General features: G+C 33.3%; 1 protein-coding gene across 3 annotated transcripts; it reads right to left on the bottom strand.

Moving 5' to 3' along the window:
* Positions 1-1,571: 1,571 nt before the first annotated feature.
* Positions 1,572-18,485, bottom strand: LOC123531737 (uncharacterized). 3 transcript variants are annotated; one of them, XM_045312964.2, is made up of 4 exons: positions 12,425-12,670; positions 11,143-11,313; positions 6,835-6,892; positions 1,572-4,209 (listed from the first exon to the last, which is right to left on the bottom strand). In XM_045312964.2, the coding sequence occupies exons 2-4, from the start codon at positions 11,187-11,189 to the stop codon at positions 2,413-2,415; spliced, it is 1,902 nt and encodes a 633-aa protein (XP_045168899.2). In that variant the 5' UTR covers positions 11,190-11,313; positions 12,425-12,670; the 3' UTR covers positions 1,572-2,412. The 3 variants fall into 3 exon arrangements, with proteins under 3 accessions (XP_045168899.2, XP_045168900.2, XP_045168897.2); XM_045312965.2 differs by lacking the exons at positions 11,143-11,313; positions 12,425-12,670 and adding an exon at positions 18,229-18,485; XM_045312962.2 differs by having other exon boundaries at positions 11,143-12,670.
* Positions 18,486-19,928: the final 1,443 nt, after the last annotated feature.

Below are 19,928 nucleotides of genomic sequence, written 5' to 3'. Positions count from 1 at the left end.
GTACGATAATATGATCACGTGTGTGCTTTCTGGTCCTGCGAGAAAAATTAAGTAATAATTATTTGAAGGAAATTTGAATGTATAAATTGCTTCAGAATGTTAGAGTACTTTCATGTTTTATTAATTGATTTATAATGTTCCCCTTAGCGTATTAATCAATGATTACCGAAGAACAAAATAGATGACGCACACGATTACTCCGAGTCATGAAGTTAAAACCATGACTGGAAAGCCATTTATATATAAAAGGATGTGAAGATAGCAGTGTGGCAGCAAAATACAAGTAGCTTGTAAATTTGCTTTCCGGTCATGTTTTATAATTACGCAGTGCTTTCCGGTGATTGACCGCCACAGTCCTTCAGTTATATCGCATCGCTTTATGTTGGTAACAAAATGTACACGGTAGACTCTTTACCCATAGCTGAGATCGAGAATCTCTCAAGAATACCTGGTGCCTAAGCTAATGGTACCCCTTCCTCTATGGAAACAGCAGCGCCCGGCAATGTGCGATAGGACTCTTCATCAGAATATCTTAATATACTACCCTCTTGGAATGTACATCGTTTGAAAAACTCTTAAACTCAGTGATTTTCTAAACTTCATCTCGAGGTACGATTTAGTGCTTTTGACGGAATCGTGGACGTCAGAATTCTCAAATCTAAATATTAATAGTTTTGAATTATGTGAATTGCCTAAGGCCAAATAGTAAAATCAAAAACAAAACGGAATAGCGGTGGTATTGTTACCTATAATAAGCAAAATAGAGATAGTCCTATCATGAAAGAAAATAGATGCATAACTGAAAAAATTATTATTTTTATTTGTCATCAATTAAGATGAATAAGAAGGCCAAGAACCATAAATCTTTTCTTGCATATTTTCCAGTCCTTAAGACGAGCGATGGCACTCGCAGGCTGTGCTCTTGTTTTCTGTGCTGCGTTACTAAATATATGTACGTCAAACAAAACTTAGGTTTTTGTTCCGACCTGTACAAGCGGACGGATTACACCAAACCGGAAGTGACTACTCAGTGTTACATGTGAAGTAGTCCAAAATGTAGTTCCATGCTATGGATGAAATCTGGTATAATGAGTGACATGAGGAGGTGACAGTTAAATTGTTGGCTTATGTTTATTGCTTATAGTATTGAGAATAGATCTAGACCATTTTCATTGTAAATTTCTTGGAATAAGTTTTATTCTTTGCCTACCTACGCGTAACTGCTAAACGGCTGTTTTCATGGGGGCATTTTTAGAGGGTGATGTTTCTCAGAACAGATTATTTTTCATATATTCAACATAACATGTCAATATTTTTCTATTTTTGATAAGAAGACATGTCATACTAAATGACCATATATGGTTTTCATATTATTGAAATGCTTTAAAGTGCTGAAAATGAGGTCTGAATGTTTTGTTATTAATATGAAATAAATAAGGAATTGAATTGGTAGAATGTAACCTATATGTTGGGCCAGGTCCAACACAAGGCTCAGATCTATTTGTTTACATCGGTCCAACATCACATTTCATTTAAGAAACAAATATGACATTTTAAACAAGTAAAACCTATAGTTGCAATCGTTTTATTTTTCTAAACATTTAGACAAACAGTATATCATAGCCGCACCGGCAGATCAGGCATTATAGAGTCTTTTGAATAATAGCCTTTTCATGATGAAATAAGAAATGTATGCATGTATGTCACATTACTTGTTCTAATTCAGAAATGAAACACGATGAGAAAATAACCGCTATTTAAGATTGGTTGAGAATTTCAATCTATTGCAACATAATTTATATAGTATCCTACACTACGAAGACTATAACAATCACATTTCACTGGTTGAAGGTGTGGATAGAAATATCTGGTTCTAGGGCAACTGTTTAGGCGGTAACGAGGTTATGCCGAGTTACCGCAAAACAGTCACCCGAGCGCCAGATATTTCTATCCTCATATTTAACTAGTGATATGCTCTTTTTCTTGCATGCCGTTAACAGAACAAATAAAGCGATATGAATAGTTTTCTTTTAGATACAATTTCATTTTAGTGGCGTATGAATTTACGCATTCATTCATAAATTATAACATGTGAGTCATGAAGGACGAGTTTTTCTAGCACCGGCAAAAATACGGGAAAATTCTGTCCGGCATGCAAGAAAGCGGCCATATTATTCCTCCAAGTTCATATTAAGAATAATCTGCGGTCATATTTACACTTTCAGGTATGGGCAAGGTGTCACTTTAATAGTGTCAGTTTTTTATCTAGTAGTCCAAATGCATCAACAAAAACATCACCACTACAAGCCGTTTCAATCAATTCAGAACTACATTGTCATCATGTACCAAAAGACGTTGTTTTGTACTTCGCGGTCGCTGAAGAAGTACTTCTTGCACTGCAGACAAACTGTGTCACCATTCTGAAGCCATTACTTCAGGTGTATACAGCTGTCTGTGCAACGACGCCATAGAATCTATAACTTTCGTGGTCTGCGGCACATTATCCACTTTGCTGCTATTGACTTGCGGCAATGATTTATTCTTTTGTATTTGCACCGGTTTTGAGGACACGTGCCCGCCTTCAGGAAGTGACGTAATGAGTAAAGACAACGGATTTCCAATAGCTCTGTGTCCGATGTATTCCGAATTTAAATCTACTACACGATCTGGGTCATATGCGACTGAATTTATAAATTCTGCTCGGAGAGCTGGTTTGTCATCTCCTACGGTAAAGCCTTCTTCTGCCTGAAGCTGTTCCTTGACAAACTTCCTGTCTTCAGATATAGGAATAAGAGCGGCTTGTATTATTTTTTGTTCTTTCTTTGCCTTTTCAAGTCTTTGCTCTATTTCTTCGCATTTATCCTGCACATCATTTGTAGTATGTATGACGTCTGCCTTCAATTCTAGTTCAATATTCATGTCCGACTCCGCAAGATTAATGTGATAATCTATATTCGCTATCTGTCGCTCAACGGCAAATCTTTGCAGTTTGTTCTTGTCGTAGAACGCTTTTAGTTGTTTATACGCTTTTCTATCTTCCCTTTTGACCGCTGCTGTAATTTTTTCACAGAGTTGGACTCTTTCAGAATTCAACACTGTTACCTTCTCAGTCAATACACCCTTTCTTTTTTCCAAATCGTAAACACTTTGGCTTAAACTGTTTGATCTGTTCTCCCTTTCCAGAAGATTATTCAGCAAATCAGCTTTCGATTCTAGCTCTAGTTCTTTCAACTGAATTTCCTTTGAAAGGGAACTCAGTTTTCTATTCATGTTTTCTTCTAGTTGTGTCAGTTTTTCCAACTTTACATTCAGGTCTTTAGTTTTCTGATCATCTTGTTCTAGCCACCGTCTCGCCAACCAAGCCGCCTTTTGAAATTTCAGAAGAATGTCTGGAACAAAGCGTAGAACCTTTTCATTTCCAAAATTGGCAACTTTCAAATGAAAAACTGATCTCTCGCTGTCTTGACAAAGAAGCTGTTGGTCTAAAGAGTTTTCTTGATCCAAAAGATGGTCAGTTCTCTCTTTCAGATGTGAAAGTCTCTGAGCAAGCTTTTCCATTTCCGACGTATCATACAGTTTCTTTATGTCACGAAACTCTCGGCCGAGAGAGATGAGCGCTTGTTTTGTTACAAGCCTTCTACGAGCTTCCTGTGTCTCATGGAAACCGGACTGTGCAGAGGTGCTTCCAGACAAACGGCCACCCTCGGCGAGTGTAAGTGTTAATCCACTGACGTCACTGTAACCACTGTCAATACTTCGAAATGACAGCACACTTGGAGATGACACAATGGAATCAGGTGTGTTTTCACGATCAGGAAGATCATACCCAACCAGATAGAAATAACGAAACAGCGGTGAAAAAATTCTTTCCACAAAGTTAGCGCGGAGCTTTCGAAGGTAATCTAAATATTTGAAAAACCACGTGAAATAATTCACGAGTTTTTCTTCTTCCGGTGTTGTTCTCACGTGACGATGACGTAGCTTACAACGAATCAGATTCTTCAGATCTAGGAAGCACTTCCGAAGGTTTGCTATTGTCTTTACTTTTCTGGCGTCAACTACGGTACGTTTTGAAAGCGACAGGAACATTCTGTGCAATAGATCGACACTAAACTGTTCATATGAGCGATAAACCTTATCCTCAAAGGATTGAATCTGGTCATACAAGAAGCGGCTTCGATACTTCTCATCCGTCTGCAGCAGTCGCATCTGAAACAAAAACAAATAAGTTAGGAAATAAAATATGAACATTTTGTTGTGTATTTTTGATGATTTCATTGCAGTTTACAAATGATTTAGCTCTGTCAACGCTTTGTACTTCTGTTTGAAGGTCCTCAACCGACAACAGTTTTGGATATAAGGACATGTAATTACGCCATACTTTTACAACTGACCTGGTTGTTGTGCAAGTTAAGGTAAGAGTATCTAAGCTAAAAAGTTTTCTGTTTCTGTATGTATGTTCTTGTGTAAAAGGAGCCATTATGATGCTTTGAAATACTTCCATCGTATTTGTGCTATCACTTTAAGGCCATTATCTCATTCAAACTACATTAAAATGCGTCTTTTTACCTTGAAAGACTTTCAAAATATTACATAAAAGATGAACATTAGACATTCCGTTATGACCATTGCTGACTTTAACATATTTTAATACCATTCGGCTTACTTTGTTATAAGTTTTATTGCAGAAGAGTTCGAAATTGTTCAAATATGATTTCAAAATTTTGAATGGTATTCAATATTTCAACGTTTAATGCAGTATTTTTAAATGTATAAAAGAACAAAGAAAAGGCAGTTGACTGCTCTATGGGCATTTTTTTTTTCATTACATGTACTACTATTAATTTATATATTCGGCTGTCACCAGTCTATTATATCACTAGGGGGTACATTCAATATACATCTTTAAAACATATTTATACACCCATTATTAATGTTTATATTCAAACATAGTACTTTCAAAGAAGATTTATGATTGAGAATAAAGACTGTCACGATTTAAAAGTATTCTTTAAAGTAATGCAACGTATAATAAGTGATTGCTAATTATAGTCATATGAAATAAGGCATTGTGTAAGGGGGCTGTACCGCGTGACTTGCACATTAACCTATCTGAATGTGACACACTAACCCCATGCAGGTATATACGTCTTGAAAAGACTGGATATATATATGAGCCGCGCCATGGGAAAATCAACATAGTAGCTTTGCGAACAGCATGGATCCAGACCAGACTGCGCATCCGCGCAGTCGGGTCAGGATCCATGCTGTTCGCTAACGGTTTCTCTAATTGCAATAGGCTTTGAAAGCGAACAGCATGGAGTCTGGATCCATGCTGGTCGCAAAGCCACTATGTTGGTTTTCTCATGGCACGGCTCATATATACTTTGTCATTGCATTTCTGTTGTGCTAATAAAATACCATTCAAATACCATTCAATCTCATTTTTTTAAGTCCATCTCTTTTCCAACGCTTAGTTCTTTTAGACCTGTAAGATATGCACTCGTAGTTCCAATTACTTTTAACATTTTCGAGTGGAAAACATTAAGTCCGTATCAACGGACCAACCACTATTATCCTATATGAGACAGTATGAACAAGACCTAAACAAGTCACCTAGGGTGGAGTGGGCAGTACAGCTATTTTGGCCCAGTCTAGCTAAAATAATACCTTGTCCTAGTTATTTTATTTTTCTTTTCTTGTTTTTTTGTTCTCTCTTTTTTTTTTGACCATTTTACAATTGCAATACCTCAAACGTTAAGTTCGATATAAATGATACATATTTCATTATACAATCATAATAGATATCTATATAACAAGAGTGTTCGTGACAATACGACGAGTGTTTGAGCTTTGAAACCATAGAACCCAAAAAATGATAGAAGTTTCATTTCAGTCTTGTCAAGAGGGGTAGATTTATCTGCAGCGCCCCTAATACGGATGTCTGTTATAGATCTAAATGAACAAAGAATGGACTTCAGGAACATGAAGAACAAACAATAATAATAACCCTGGGTCAAAGTATGATGTCACGGTATTACTTAAGTTCATTTTCTCTTTCTCAATATGTAAAGAATGATTCATAGTTCTAAATTTGCGAAGAGTTTTAGCTAAATTACATGTATATGGCAAAATGTCCAAATACTTTTCAAAACAATGTACTTTTTTATCCATGTGGCATACAAGGCATTTAGGAAAGTGTCAATAGAGTTATTCCAATTTTGTGCAAAGTGATTTTGCAATCTAGTTTTAATCAGTGATTAAAAAAGTCTCAATATAACCCCAGTATTGAAGGATATACTTTCAAGGGTAAGAATAGAGAAGTTTTCAAGAATAAATCTAGGGATATAGGGATTTATGTAGATGATATTGTAATTTTAGACTTTAGTAACGAGAATTGTTTTCCACAAACAATCGCTACCAAAGTCTAAAATACAATATCATACTAAAGTCTAAAATTACAATATCATCTATTAATTTTAGACTTTAGTAGCGAGAATTGTATGTGGTGTACAAAAAGCAATTCTTGCTACCAAAGTCTAAAATACAATATCATACTAAAGTCTAAAATTACAATATCATCTATTAATTTTAGACTTTAGTAGCGGGAATTGTATGTGGTGTACAAGAAAGCAATTCTTGCAACCAAACTCTTAAATACAATATCATACTAAAGTCTAAAATTACAATATCATCTAGTAATTTTAGACTTTAGTAGCGGGAATTGTATGTGGTGTACAAGAAACAATTCTTGCTACGAAAGTCTAAAATTACAATATCATCTAGAAACATCAATGGGGTTAAGCAATGTATTAACTCATGTTCGTTACTCACCTGCAACAATTCTCCTTGACCGTTGCTCGTGCAAGTGCTGACATCATCCGTGACGTCACTGAAAGAAAAAAATGCCATTAGATACGCATTCCAATACGTCCATTTCCAAAGCAACTCAGCAGAAGAAATGAAAATGATAGACTAAAATGCGCAGCAGTATCGCCGTTAAGACTAAAATGTTTCTCATTCAGAGTCATTTTCAATTTGAATGCAAACTTTATACAATGAACTGTAATTGATTTTGCAATTAAAAATCCGTTAATTTCGATTTCCGTTTCAAGTTCTGATCGAATATTGAGAACACAATGGTTTCTAAATTGGTTCTTCACCATCTGTACAGGCAGGTAGAGGTTGATGTGAAGATGACTGAGTTTCAAACAATGACGATTTTGTTCGTTTCCTCTGTACGTTTTCAACTTGTTTGTTCAAATTGATTTGTAAATTTCCGTTTGTAATCTAGTCTCTAGTATTCTTTCTAAATTAGGTCAGCAAATATTTAAAATGAATGTATATATCTATAGATATAAATAAAATAAACTTAGAAGTTTTATGTTTTTCAATTAATTTTTATCAAAAAGATATATAAAAAGTGGATTAACAGGTTTCAATTTTTGTTTTCATCACCTTTTCCGAATTTATACAATATGATTTATTTTTTCAAATAGAAAAATGAAATATTTATTTCTTAATAAATATAAATGTAAAAAATATGTAATTCCAATGCTTTTTAGAGAAATTTGAAAAGCTTTCTTAAAATGTTCATTCACAATGGTTTAACCACTTACACATTTTGACTATGATTTGTAACGTGTATAATTTATAAACGTTGTTTGATGGTGTTAATGAAACTCATACAACAAGGTTTTCTTGCTGTGACCGTATCTAAAGGAAGTTATAAGATATTTTCCTTAAAGATGCCTAATGCTTATCTTTCGCTGATTTTTTATCTTCAGATATTTACTTCAAATGTAGAAATTTCTCAACAAATGTATTTAATCTTACTAAGTATTTAAATATTATAAATTGTTTATGTAGAGTTTCATTCGTAGTTAAATATCATATAGCAACACTCCATTATTAAAAAGTCTTTCAGTTTTTTGTTGTAGTACACATCTCTACTGTGTTTGGTTATGCCTCAATTTAGTGTGTGAGTGTGTTAAAGAAAAAAAATCCTAATGCATAGTCCTGTTAATACACATTAACCTGTTAATTTTATGTTTACATAAGCTGCGTGTACAACTTATTCATATTTTCAAATATGAAATTTAGGTCTAGTACACCTTTAAACACAATCTATCTTGAAATGCTACCAAGAAAATATTCACTCGTTGATAACCAGATAAAAGTGACAAAAAGTTTTCATAGAATTTACTAAATTATATAAATACTAAAATTCATGTGATATTTCTTTTTGTCAAAGCCAGCTTAGCTCAGTAGGGAAAGCGTTGGTCTACGGATCGCGGGGTCGTGAGTTCGATCCCTGGGCGGGGCGTATGTTCTCCCTGACTTGAAAAAAGACATTATGTCTGAAATCATTCGTTCTCCACCTCTGATTCAAGTGGGGAAGTTGGAGTTACTTGCGGAGAACATGTTTGTACTGGTTCAGAATCCAGGAACACTGGTTAGGTTAATTGCCCCCCGTTACATGACTGAAATACTGTTGAAAAACGGCGTTAAATCCAAAACAAAACAAATATTTTTGTCAAACGATCCACTGGAAATTTTCTGCAAACAAGAGAATAATCGGCTTTACACATATAATTGTTATATATGTATATGTAATGACATTCATATCAAATGCTACTAACTCGAATGTTCAACAGATTTATTTTTAGTTTAACTAGGCACTTGTGCTCTTTGTTACAAAGACAAGCAAATGAGGATCGAATTATTTTAAACATTATCATACAACGCACAAAAACTTTCGATCACCCATGCAAAGGTAGAGGTCATGCATAAACCATGCTTTGTTACATTTTTCAGCATGTTAAAACGTACATTTCACCATCGCTTCTTTTCATATTACATGATGAATAACACGCAACAGACACTACTAATGCTTTCGATTTGATTATCTGTTTAGTCTTTGTTCAATTGTTCATGTCTACCTCGTTTATTCATGATGTGTGATTCATATTAAAGTTGTTGAGATGTCTGTTTATATAATAACTATCTTTGAAACTGATGTGTGGTTATGTTGGTATAATAATTATCATTGTTGCTAATGTGTAATTTTGTATGCATAATTCTTCATTGCACTGATTGACTGATTATGTCAGATAATTACTTCATTGTACTGATTGGATTATGTCTGTACAATTACTTCCATTGCTACTGGTGTGCGATTATGTCTGTATAATTACAATCATTGCCACTGATGTGCGATTATGTCTGTATAATAACTATCATTATCACTGATGTGTGATTATGTCTGATAATTGCTATCATTGTTCAATGTTATGTTTGTATGTATAATACTTCCATTGCACTGATGTGATTATGTTGTTAAACTATCATACATTGTACTATCATTGTTACTGTTGAGTGATTATGTCTGTATAATTACTTCCATTGCTACTGATGTGTGATTATGTCTGTATAATAACTATCATTATCACTGATGTGTACTATCATTGTTGCTGTTGTGTGATTATGTCTGTATAATTACTATCATTGCCACTGATGTGTGATTATGTCTGTATAATTACTATCATTGTTGCTAATGGGTAATTTTGTCTGCGTAATTACTTTCATTGCCACTGATGTGTGATTATGTCAGCATAATTGCTATCATTGTTACTGTTGAGTGATTATGTCTGTATAATTACTTCCATTGCTACTGGTGTGCGATTATGTCTGTATAATTACTATCATTGCCACTGATGTGCGATTATGTCTGTATAATGTCTATCATTGTTGCTAATGTGTAATTTTGTCTGCATAATTACTTTCATTGCCACTGAGGTGTGATTATGTCTGTATAATTACTATCATTGACACTGATGTGTGATTATGTTTGTATAATCACTATCATTGTTGCTGATGTGTGATTATGTCTGTATAATTACTATTATTGTTGCTGATATGTAATATTGTCTGTAAAATTACTTTCATCGCCACTGATGTGTGATTATGTCTGTATAATTACTGTCATTGTCGCTGATTTGTTATTATGACTGCGTAATTACTATCGTTGTCACTGATGTGTGATTATATCTGTATAATTACAATTCATTGCCACTGATGTGTGATTATGTCTGTATAATACTGTCATTGTCCTGAATGTCTGTATATTATATGTTTGTGTGATATGTTGTTAATTATTCATTTCATGATGTTATATGTGATATCAGTCATGCGCTGATGTGTGATAATGTATGTTGATCATTATTGCTGATGTGTGATTATATCTGTATCACTACTGCCGTTGTTGCTGTCTATTGTATTACTATCATTGTTGATGATGTGTGATTATGTCTGTATAATTACTGTCATTGTCGCTGATGTGTGATTATGTCTGTATAATTACTATCATTGTTACTGATGTGTGATTATCTCTGTATATAGGTGGGCCGGTGGTCTAGTGGTAACACGCTTGACTGTCAATCCAGAAGTCCGGAGTTCGAATCCCAGTGCAGGCATTGGAAATTTCTGAGACGCTACCGTGTGTCTCCCACCTAACCAAGAGGCCTGTACTGGTTCTTCCCTGGAAAGACGGCTTCGCGTGTATCGGTATTATACACCGGGCGCGTTAAAGAACCAGACTGTCTATTCGCAAAGAGCTAGGCTAAGTTAGCCAGACAGGCCTGTATCTAAAAAGATTTCTCTCTATCTGTTCTGGGGGCTTTATCTCACTCTGTCCTGCTGGTCAGATCGCTCTGTGTCTGTACTAGTAGAGGATGAATTTCGCGCCCTGTGTGGCTGCGTTTGCTATATGTAAAGCGCCTTTGAACGTGTTTGTCATGAAAAGGGCGTTATATAAATCTGGTATGATAATAATAATAATAATAATAATAATAATAATAGTTGCTGATGTGGTATTATGTCTGAATAATAACTATCAGTGTTAGTGTGTGATTATGTCTGTATAATTACTGATATTGTTGCTGATGTGTGATTATGTCTGTATAATTACTGACATTGTTGCCGATGTCTGATTATGTCTGTACAATTACTATCAGCGTTGCTGTCGTGGGTACGAATATGTGATAACAGACACTATGATAATGCCGGTACAATACATACAATTGCTATTTAACTAATATTTAGCGATATTCCCCCAGAACAGTGACATAAACTGGTACTAACCTTGTTATCACAAGATGTGGAAGAAATCCACTGCCTTTGTATTTCATTCCTTCAATACCAAATTCTTCAGTAGAGATATATAATGTCTATGTTTTCCTTTCTATTAACATAAGTTCCACTATCAAAGTTTGCTCTCATCAAAGATCAGTTCCTTTTAATGTCTTATTCATGCTAATGATGTGCAAAATAACTTTGATTTAAAAGAGAAGTGCTGTTTCAATGGTCGTCGTTTTATAAGCTTTACAAGTACACATACTCCTTAAAGTGCATTTGAATAAAGTTCACAGGCATATAGTCTGTGCGGCATTTTTTGGACAGAAAAATTTTGGTTCTTTAGCTTCCATTTACAAATCAGGTAATTTTTATGTGACGAATCCTTGGACCCAGAGGCCGTGATTATTTAACTTATTTAAGCAACAGTGATCTTTTCTTAAACGGATTATCACTATTTTAGACTATTTGACTTGTTCTGATATTTTTCTGAAATTGAATTTCTTTATCGGTATTTTGGACAGTTCAACCCGTTTTAAAGGTGGGGTATATAGATTTTTTCTAATAAAATCTTATCCCTATGTCTGCATTAGTGATACTTATATGGATCTCACTTTAATATACTAATTGATGTATGAATAAAGCTTTCGAGAAATAGATGAATAACTGAAACTGCTTAACATATTCAAACAGAAATATACAACGAACACTTCTGGAGAGGAAAACTCGCACAGAATCCCTTAAGTTGGCACGGGGCTGTACAAAACATTTTGAAAAACCAGCTGTTGTCGGATACTCTTAAACACAATTGGAACTTTAAGAAAAAGCTTTCGATTCAATATTCAATATTTTTCTGAAATATTTATATGATTTTCTTGGTGATTTTGACAACGTGTTCGTTTTTGCTGTTCCATCAAGTTTGCAAGTTGAAACATTGAACTTGCATAAAGTATATCAATTTGAAGGGGTCAATTTTATAAGCATATAGTACATGTATTACGTATAAAATGTATTTAATTCACCCTACAATAATGACTTTTAATAACAAATCGGCTGTCGTAAGAACAAAATGCTAACGGCAAAAAAATCAGTCCAATGGAAGATATGCCTGTCTTGCCCGAACAAAATTTCTTAGATCTTATTTTGCCGAAATCATTTGCGAGACGAACTATAGCATTCTGCCACCTGTACTTTTATGAATAAAAATGCACTAAACTTGTTGATGATTTTGAAAATAGCACAGTTTCGGACAACAGAGTTTAAGGTTCATATCAATATATATTAATAATACATCATTTGACATCAATGGGCTCTCGTCAATTGAATATCGTCTATTCACAGGTAAATATCTACGTCCGCGATTCACAATATTTTGCGCGTATAAAGTGCTAAATTTGAAAAATAAATTGATGAAAAGTGTACGCTTTTATATTTCAGTAAACACCTTTTTTACGTTAGGATCACCACAAAAGTGTTTACACCATTTATCTAATTTAAAATCCAAAACATTTTATTATCAACTAGATAATCCATTCTTATGACGTCCGATAAACGTTAAATCATTTTGGTAAAATATTGTCTTTTGTTAACAAATTGATTAAATCTAAATTTAATTTGATATGTTTTTGTGGTTGATTGTATTCGTTTATAAAAGGTAGTTAAATCATCCGCGTTTGATATTTCGAACTAAAGTACAATGTAAGCCACCCATGAAAAAAAGAAACCCTGCTGTTGTCAGAAATGCTGACTGTAGACATCAAATACACAAGAATTAATTAATATATTGCAACTAAACTTTTGATTAAAATGAAACCCTGATAATATGACTGCACTGACTACCTAAACTTTCTTTCAGTTTTATGTTTCAAGGACCAATGCTCCTCGAACTGGTAAGAACATGCTAGAGTTTTGTCTAGAAAAAATGAGCTGCGCCATGGGAAAACCAACATAGTGCATTTGTGACCAGCATGGATCCAGACCAGCCTGCGCAGTCTGGTCAGGATCCATGCTGTTCGCTAACAGTTTCTCTAATGCGCAGGCTGGTCTGGATCCATGCTGGTCGCAAATGCACTATGTTGGTTTTCTCATGGCGCGGCTCAAATGCAAATCGGACAGACTTAACCTAAATCAGGGATTGCGAGGAAAGTGAAAATCCAGTTTCATTGACAGGCAGACGTATGATTCATAACATTATAATATGGGTATATTTTATTTCTATACGTGCAAGCTGTTTTAAGCAAGATTCCAGGCGAGAACCAGTAGCAACTATCCTGGCAAGTGATCGGACAGTTGTATACAGATTTTAGCCATGTTTATGTTATAATTCTTATTTATGTCAGCAGCAGCAACAACAACAACAATTGTAGTAGTAGCAGCAGCAGCAGCAATAACAACAGCAGCAGCAGCAGCAGCAATTGTAGTAGCAGCAGCAACAACAACAGCAGAAGCAGCAGCAACAACAGCAACAACAACAGCAACAATATCAACAACAACAACAACAACAACAGCAACAGCAGCAACAATATTGATAATTATTGTATTAATACCAATGAAAATTCAATTCAATTCAATGGTGGTGGTGGTATTGCTGATGACAATGATGATGATAAAATGGTAATGTTAATAATGATAACAATAGTAACAACTAGGATAATATAATAGTAATAATGATAATAATGATAATAATATTGACGATAGTGATTGTACTTCTTAGAACAGCAATATAATGTTAAATGTGATATATTAGGAATTTCTAATATTTAGTATATGATGGACTATTTTGTAAGAATAAAATGTGTCGTATACGCGGTTAGTAGTTCCTTTGATTTAAAGAGAAAGATGGGCGTCGAAACAGAAATGTTTTTGTTATTTATCTCTATATTCTAAAAATACAAATAGCACTGTGAACTCTATCAACTTTCGTATCGCGATAACTGCTCATCAATTATATTTATTAATTAGTACTGTCTAAGATGTTGTTTATATCACATTACTACGCATGGACCATGTTGATATAAATAAGTACCTAAATGACGTAGGACATTTTCCAAATATTTATCGCCAGTCCAGGTTTATGTTGCTCTAATTACACTAATTAATACACCCTGTAATACCGTGACATGATACATGTTAATCATTACCATTAATTAACCTTCCCTCCAGTTATTCTCTTTAATCACACCCTCCTGCCTCGTGTGAAGTTAAGACGCATTAAATGTTTGAAGTGACCATCACTGAAAATGATAGGGCATCGAGTTGAGTCATGTTTCTCATCTTGTCTGAAAATATGTTTACTATCTTACTCCTAGTCACCGCATTATGCGACTTTAACCACTTGTACATATTTTTGTGATGTTCTAGCAGTGAAATTCTTTTTTTTTCTTTCACACCGATCATTAAGCGTTACTTTGTTCACACATATCTTATTTCAATTCTTGGTCTAAGTTATTTTACTTAGAGAACTATATTATATTAGACTTGATATCTCTAAATGTGTTATACTTCTTGAACAATGTATTATTATTATTACTATTATTATTAAAAAGTCCCCTCTCTAGTGCTAAACTGTTTTATAATGTTAAAACAGTACCTAAATTTTATATGTGTTATTGTGTTATACAATTGAACAATGCATTATTATTATTATCATTGATAAATAATATTATGATTATGATTATGATTATGATTATTGTTATTAACATTATAATAATTGTTTATAGCATACTTAAAATGTCCCCTTTCAAGTTCTAAACTGTAGTTTCTAATAAAAAGCAGTACTTAAATTTTAAGGACCGACCTTTGGATCTTTGTTATCAACATACACTTTATAGGTAGGCTTTAATTGCCACAGTCTCAAGAACATGCATGTGCGCCTTATAACTTAACAATTCTTAAAGTGGACACATTTTATTATGTGAAAGTATGTCGCTTTATGTTTTTATGCTACACTAAGAATATGAGGCTAAAAGGACAGTCGAAGTCTAGACGTCAGACATTGCCTTCAAGTCAAATGATATAAGTCAAACCAGACATGCTTAAAACACTAGGGCAATCAATAACCACATAACCACCCCCCCCCCCCCCCCCCCCCCCCCCCCCCCCCCCCCCCCACACACACACACTTAAGATGAATCTGTATATCAGTGATGCACGGATGTGCACTGTCTCTCATAATTTACTTTTTTTTAATGTTTCTTAAATTACACGCTGTTTTTCAGCGAATTTTTGAAATATTAAACTGATATATCTTTCTTATTTCACAGTCAAAATATCAAATATACTTGTAACTGGTAAAACAAATTTAAGAGAATTAATCATAGTTGAAACTGTAAATAAAAAGTTGTTCATTTTTATTTTACGTGTTGGATCAAGTATATCTTTCACTCGTGAACACCATTCATAACATATTAAGTCGACGCTATGCCAACATTTAACAATATAAGGTCATAATGCAGCTGAGCATGGCTTCTTGCGAACATTACATTATTGTAAAGATGAAGGCCGAGAGCAAAGGTCAAATATTAAAATATGTAAATATTCGTGCCATTTTAATGTCTATAATTATTGTTTTTACATTATAAGAAATGGCATAGACTTGTCACTTTTCAGGAATTAGTTTGATCTACGTATCTTTGTTCTTCTTTTTTTCGTTTAATCTGGGCCCTGTTTTACAAAACATCTTTTATCACATTTTTTAAAAATGTGTCCTACATTGGGCTTTTATACAAGAATTTCTACGTCTTTTTGTATCGAGTAGTCCCTAGAAGTTACATCAAAGTCAACAAAAAAACTGCTTAAAAATTTTTTTTTACGAAACCATTTCTACCTTAATCCAAACTTTATCATAAGTAGGACTCCGGAAACGGGCGCCTAGACAAAAACTTTGAAGCCACGGGAGAGAATTTAAAACAAATATTGGCATACTGATTGATGGCAGTAAAGAACATGTGTTTTGTGAGTTTACATTTAGTTTCTGTCGCATCGAAGAAAGACACGTATTGTCAATGACATCCACCGGCTTATCTTAGCAACGTGAAATGAGGATAAAGAAACGCGTTCTTTGTTCAAGAAAAATTCTAGATAAAGATATCGCTGTTACTTAGAAAGTACAAAATGCCCCCGAAAGATTATAAAAATAACATTAATAGCTGTTTTTTCCCAGTTTTCATCCGGCACTGGGCTTATTAAGCCCGGCCATACTGTAAAACAATCGCCGGTCTAATGTAGTCCTAATATGAATCAAATGTCAATTTATCCTACTTGATTACTCACAGTTATATAAGGCCATTGAATTTTGGATAGTGTTCTGATATTCCTGGAGACGCTGTATAAGAGGTTTCCATTGTGAGTTTTTAACTTAAAGACATCAGTACGAACTACAATATTTTTCATTGTTTTCCAATGGAAAACATACAAATTGCCCAACTTAACACCTAGACCGGCTTTCAACACTGATAAATAAATGAGGCCATTATTGAAACTTTATAACTTGAATACAGTCAAAATAATGATCATTGAATTATTATTATACAATATGACTTATGGGTCTCAGAATTTTATTGTCATAGTTGTCAAACCCTAATTACTATAGCAGGAATTTAAAATACTGTACTATTAACTCATCAAAATGGAAGGTTCGCATTGACAAAGTGGCACTTGTATATTCAGACTCGAAAAAAAGATGTAGGTTGTGTTAAATATCTAATGGACACCCATCAGCCAACACGAAAAACGTTTTGGAAAATCACACATGGAACACCCATTACACCCTTGATGCAGGAAAGCTTTACAACCCAATTGTGAAATCAAATATTATTCCATTTCTACATCAGTTTGTAACAAGCCACCATCAACGAAAATACTTCGAACCGCGTGTTGCATATAAAAATATGGCTAAGAATTCTCACTAAAATCTGACAGACAGTAGTGAAATTAAGTTCCACTAAACGTTGACAGGCAGAGTGATAGACAATCCAGTGTAAGCTGTATTGTATTACTGATTGTAATGGGGTTTTTGTAAGTACGGGTAGCGTTTAGTTGTTTTGAATGATCATCTATGAAGTATAAAAAGTATAGATAAAGAGTTTTATTTTCTATTTTACATAAATTTTCGCCACGAACAGTAAATAACTCTTCTTTATTTTGTAGACACTATATCGAATATCGAATCACTTTTTATAGTTTATTTGCAACTCCGACAAGAGAATTATAGAAAATAGATAAGCGTTCATGAAGTCTGATATTCTTGAAAGTTTCTTTTTTTGTAATTGAAAGTTTTAAAGAGAAAAAAAAATCTCAAACAGCTGAACAAAACTCGTTTTGATCATGTATATTTATAACGACATTTTTGTTACTGCTAAGCAAAGTTACTCCATTTTATTGACGACTTTTGTGACCGCATATCCCGTGTTTTATAGATTTATTTATTATTTTATCAGCTCTGTTTAATAATTAGTAGGATATGTACTAAAAAGAAAGAAAAAAGAAGAGTAAGAAAAATAAAAAAAAGAAATAACAATGAAAAAAGTGTTTCAATGTTATAAGACACATACGTACAGTGCTCATTGTTGCAAATACTAAAATTTGAGATCATGTTCATAGAGTTTAGAAGAATAATAGTCAACTTGTATATCATTTTAATTATGGATGATCAGTGCAGTATAAAAAAAAGAACTTTGAAAGTATTTTTTATCAATGCTAATTGGTTTATAATTTCACCTGACCATAAGTTTATCTTTTATGCTTTTCTGTGCAACTGAATTAGATATATAGATACCAATAGCCACTGTGGTGCATAGGGTCGCAATAGAAGCGTTTTTAACATTACGCGATATTGTTATGTCTTTTTTATTTTCTGGTTTTATGTTTTTATCTTATATTGTGACATTGTAGCTTTATTCCTTTTGTTTATATAAAATAAACGATTGAATTTCTTCGTGTGATGCTCGTTGTCAGTATTGGTATGAATGTGTTCCTGTGTTATATTTGTTTAATTATAAGTTTTGGAAATTTATTTTGACTGAATTGTGTGGTTCATGTAGACTCAAGAAAAAGGATAAGGTAAACAAAAACAAAAAAGCCTAAAAAAATAAATACCTGACACTTCGAGTTTTCCGTTTTCTTGTTGCCATTATAATGTGACGGTTCAGATGTGAAAACGGAAGATATCCGCATAGAACACTCAAACAGATTTACAATATAGTACCCATTACCACAACATTCACAGTTATAAGTTATACGTCCTTATGTCACAAACTCTACCAAACATAGAATTATGCCCATCAACATTTCACATTAACCGAGATTTTGATACTTATTCAGGAAACTTCTTTATAAAACTTCACAGACTCTGACTAAATTTTAGTATAATCAACACTAAAGCATTTGATTAATGTCGTTTAAATTTCATTTTTCAAACACACGATCTTTTGATGCATCATGTCAAATGGAGGTATTGACACAGCGATTGCCCATTCAGTCTATTCAGGATTACAAACTCCATTAGATTTTTTTCTTTGTTACTTGTGAAGGCAGAAAGTGGTTGTAAAGAGCTGTTAAGATGAACAAGCACAATATCTATTAGAATACCCCCTTTGTCATGGCTCTCACATTATAACGCAAAGTAAATAATTATTTAGATATCGCATTTTTACCTGTCGTGAAATTCTATCATATGGCATTTATATATCATATTCCGACAAAGCATCATACAATTGTTATATCAATAGGTATTATGTGAAATCTTCTGTCTGTGGGTATTTCTTCAGCTAGTTTTTACGTCTCAAAATAAGATAAATCGACAAATTTGTGTATAATTAATGTTCGATTCACATACTTTGCGAAAGTAACTTTTTGTGCTTTCTTGCAATTTTGCCTGATCCCTAACGATACCATATATATAAACGTGATGAAAGGAAAATTTATGATTATATCATTTTTATTTTAAGACACGATTAAACCTTTTATTGGTTTATTTTTTAAATTATGTATTTGTTCTGCACCTTATTCCTAAATATTTTTTTACTTTCAATTCTACAACGTTCAAATAAATATAATGTTGTCAAGTTTAGATAAAGTTACACTTAATGTTTTCTTTTATCTAATTTAAATTACAACTAGGATTAAAGTTCTGGGGCTCGTATTCATAAAGCATCGTAAGTATAAGTTTTGACTTAAGTTGAAGATTTTACTTAAGTTTGTGTTGATTTCAGCTTAAGACTAAGTAAAAAACTTAAGTCCTATTATAAAACAGCTTAAACTTAAGATACGTAAGAAATGACTTAAGTCAGAAAACAAAATAGCGTCGTGAGTACGATTAAAGTGTTGTTTTTTTTTCAGATAAAAGCACTTTAAACATAACTGTGCATGTTGTATCTGTCTGAAATTAATGTTGTTTTTTTTCTAATGTTTTCGTCCACAACAAAAGCCAAGAGTTACTTATTAAGTTGTTTTATGAATAACAAATATTCTTAAGTAAATAAATTTCTTACTTCAGTAATACTTAAGTAAATAATCAATTTCTTATACTTATACTTAAGATGCTTTATGAATACGGCCCCTGGTTTCTAAATAGGTTTTATAAATAAAATTATGTAGTTACGTGTTACATATAATATTTCATTGCTCAAAGATAAAAAATAAAATGACAATTGATTTTGAAGATAAAAACATTTAAACGTTAAATTTCTTTTGATCCTTTCTTTACTTCATGACGCCATTGTACAGTTGGATGAATTGCAGTTATGCTGTTTTATTGCACTTTACATTCGCTGTTAGAACTAATATTGACATTGTAA

Source organism: Mercenaria mercenaria, chromosome 11 (genome assembly GCF_021730395.1).
Source record: "Mercenaria mercenaria strain notata chromosome 11, MADL_Memer_1, whole genome shotgun sequence".
In the NCBI taxonomy this organism is placed as follows: domain Eukaryota; kingdom Metazoa; phylum Mollusca; class Bivalvia; order Venerida; family Veneridae; genus Mercenaria; species Mercenaria mercenaria.
Note: the sequence above shows the minus strand (reverse complement) of the source record. Positions and strands in the feature narration are given on the sequence as shown.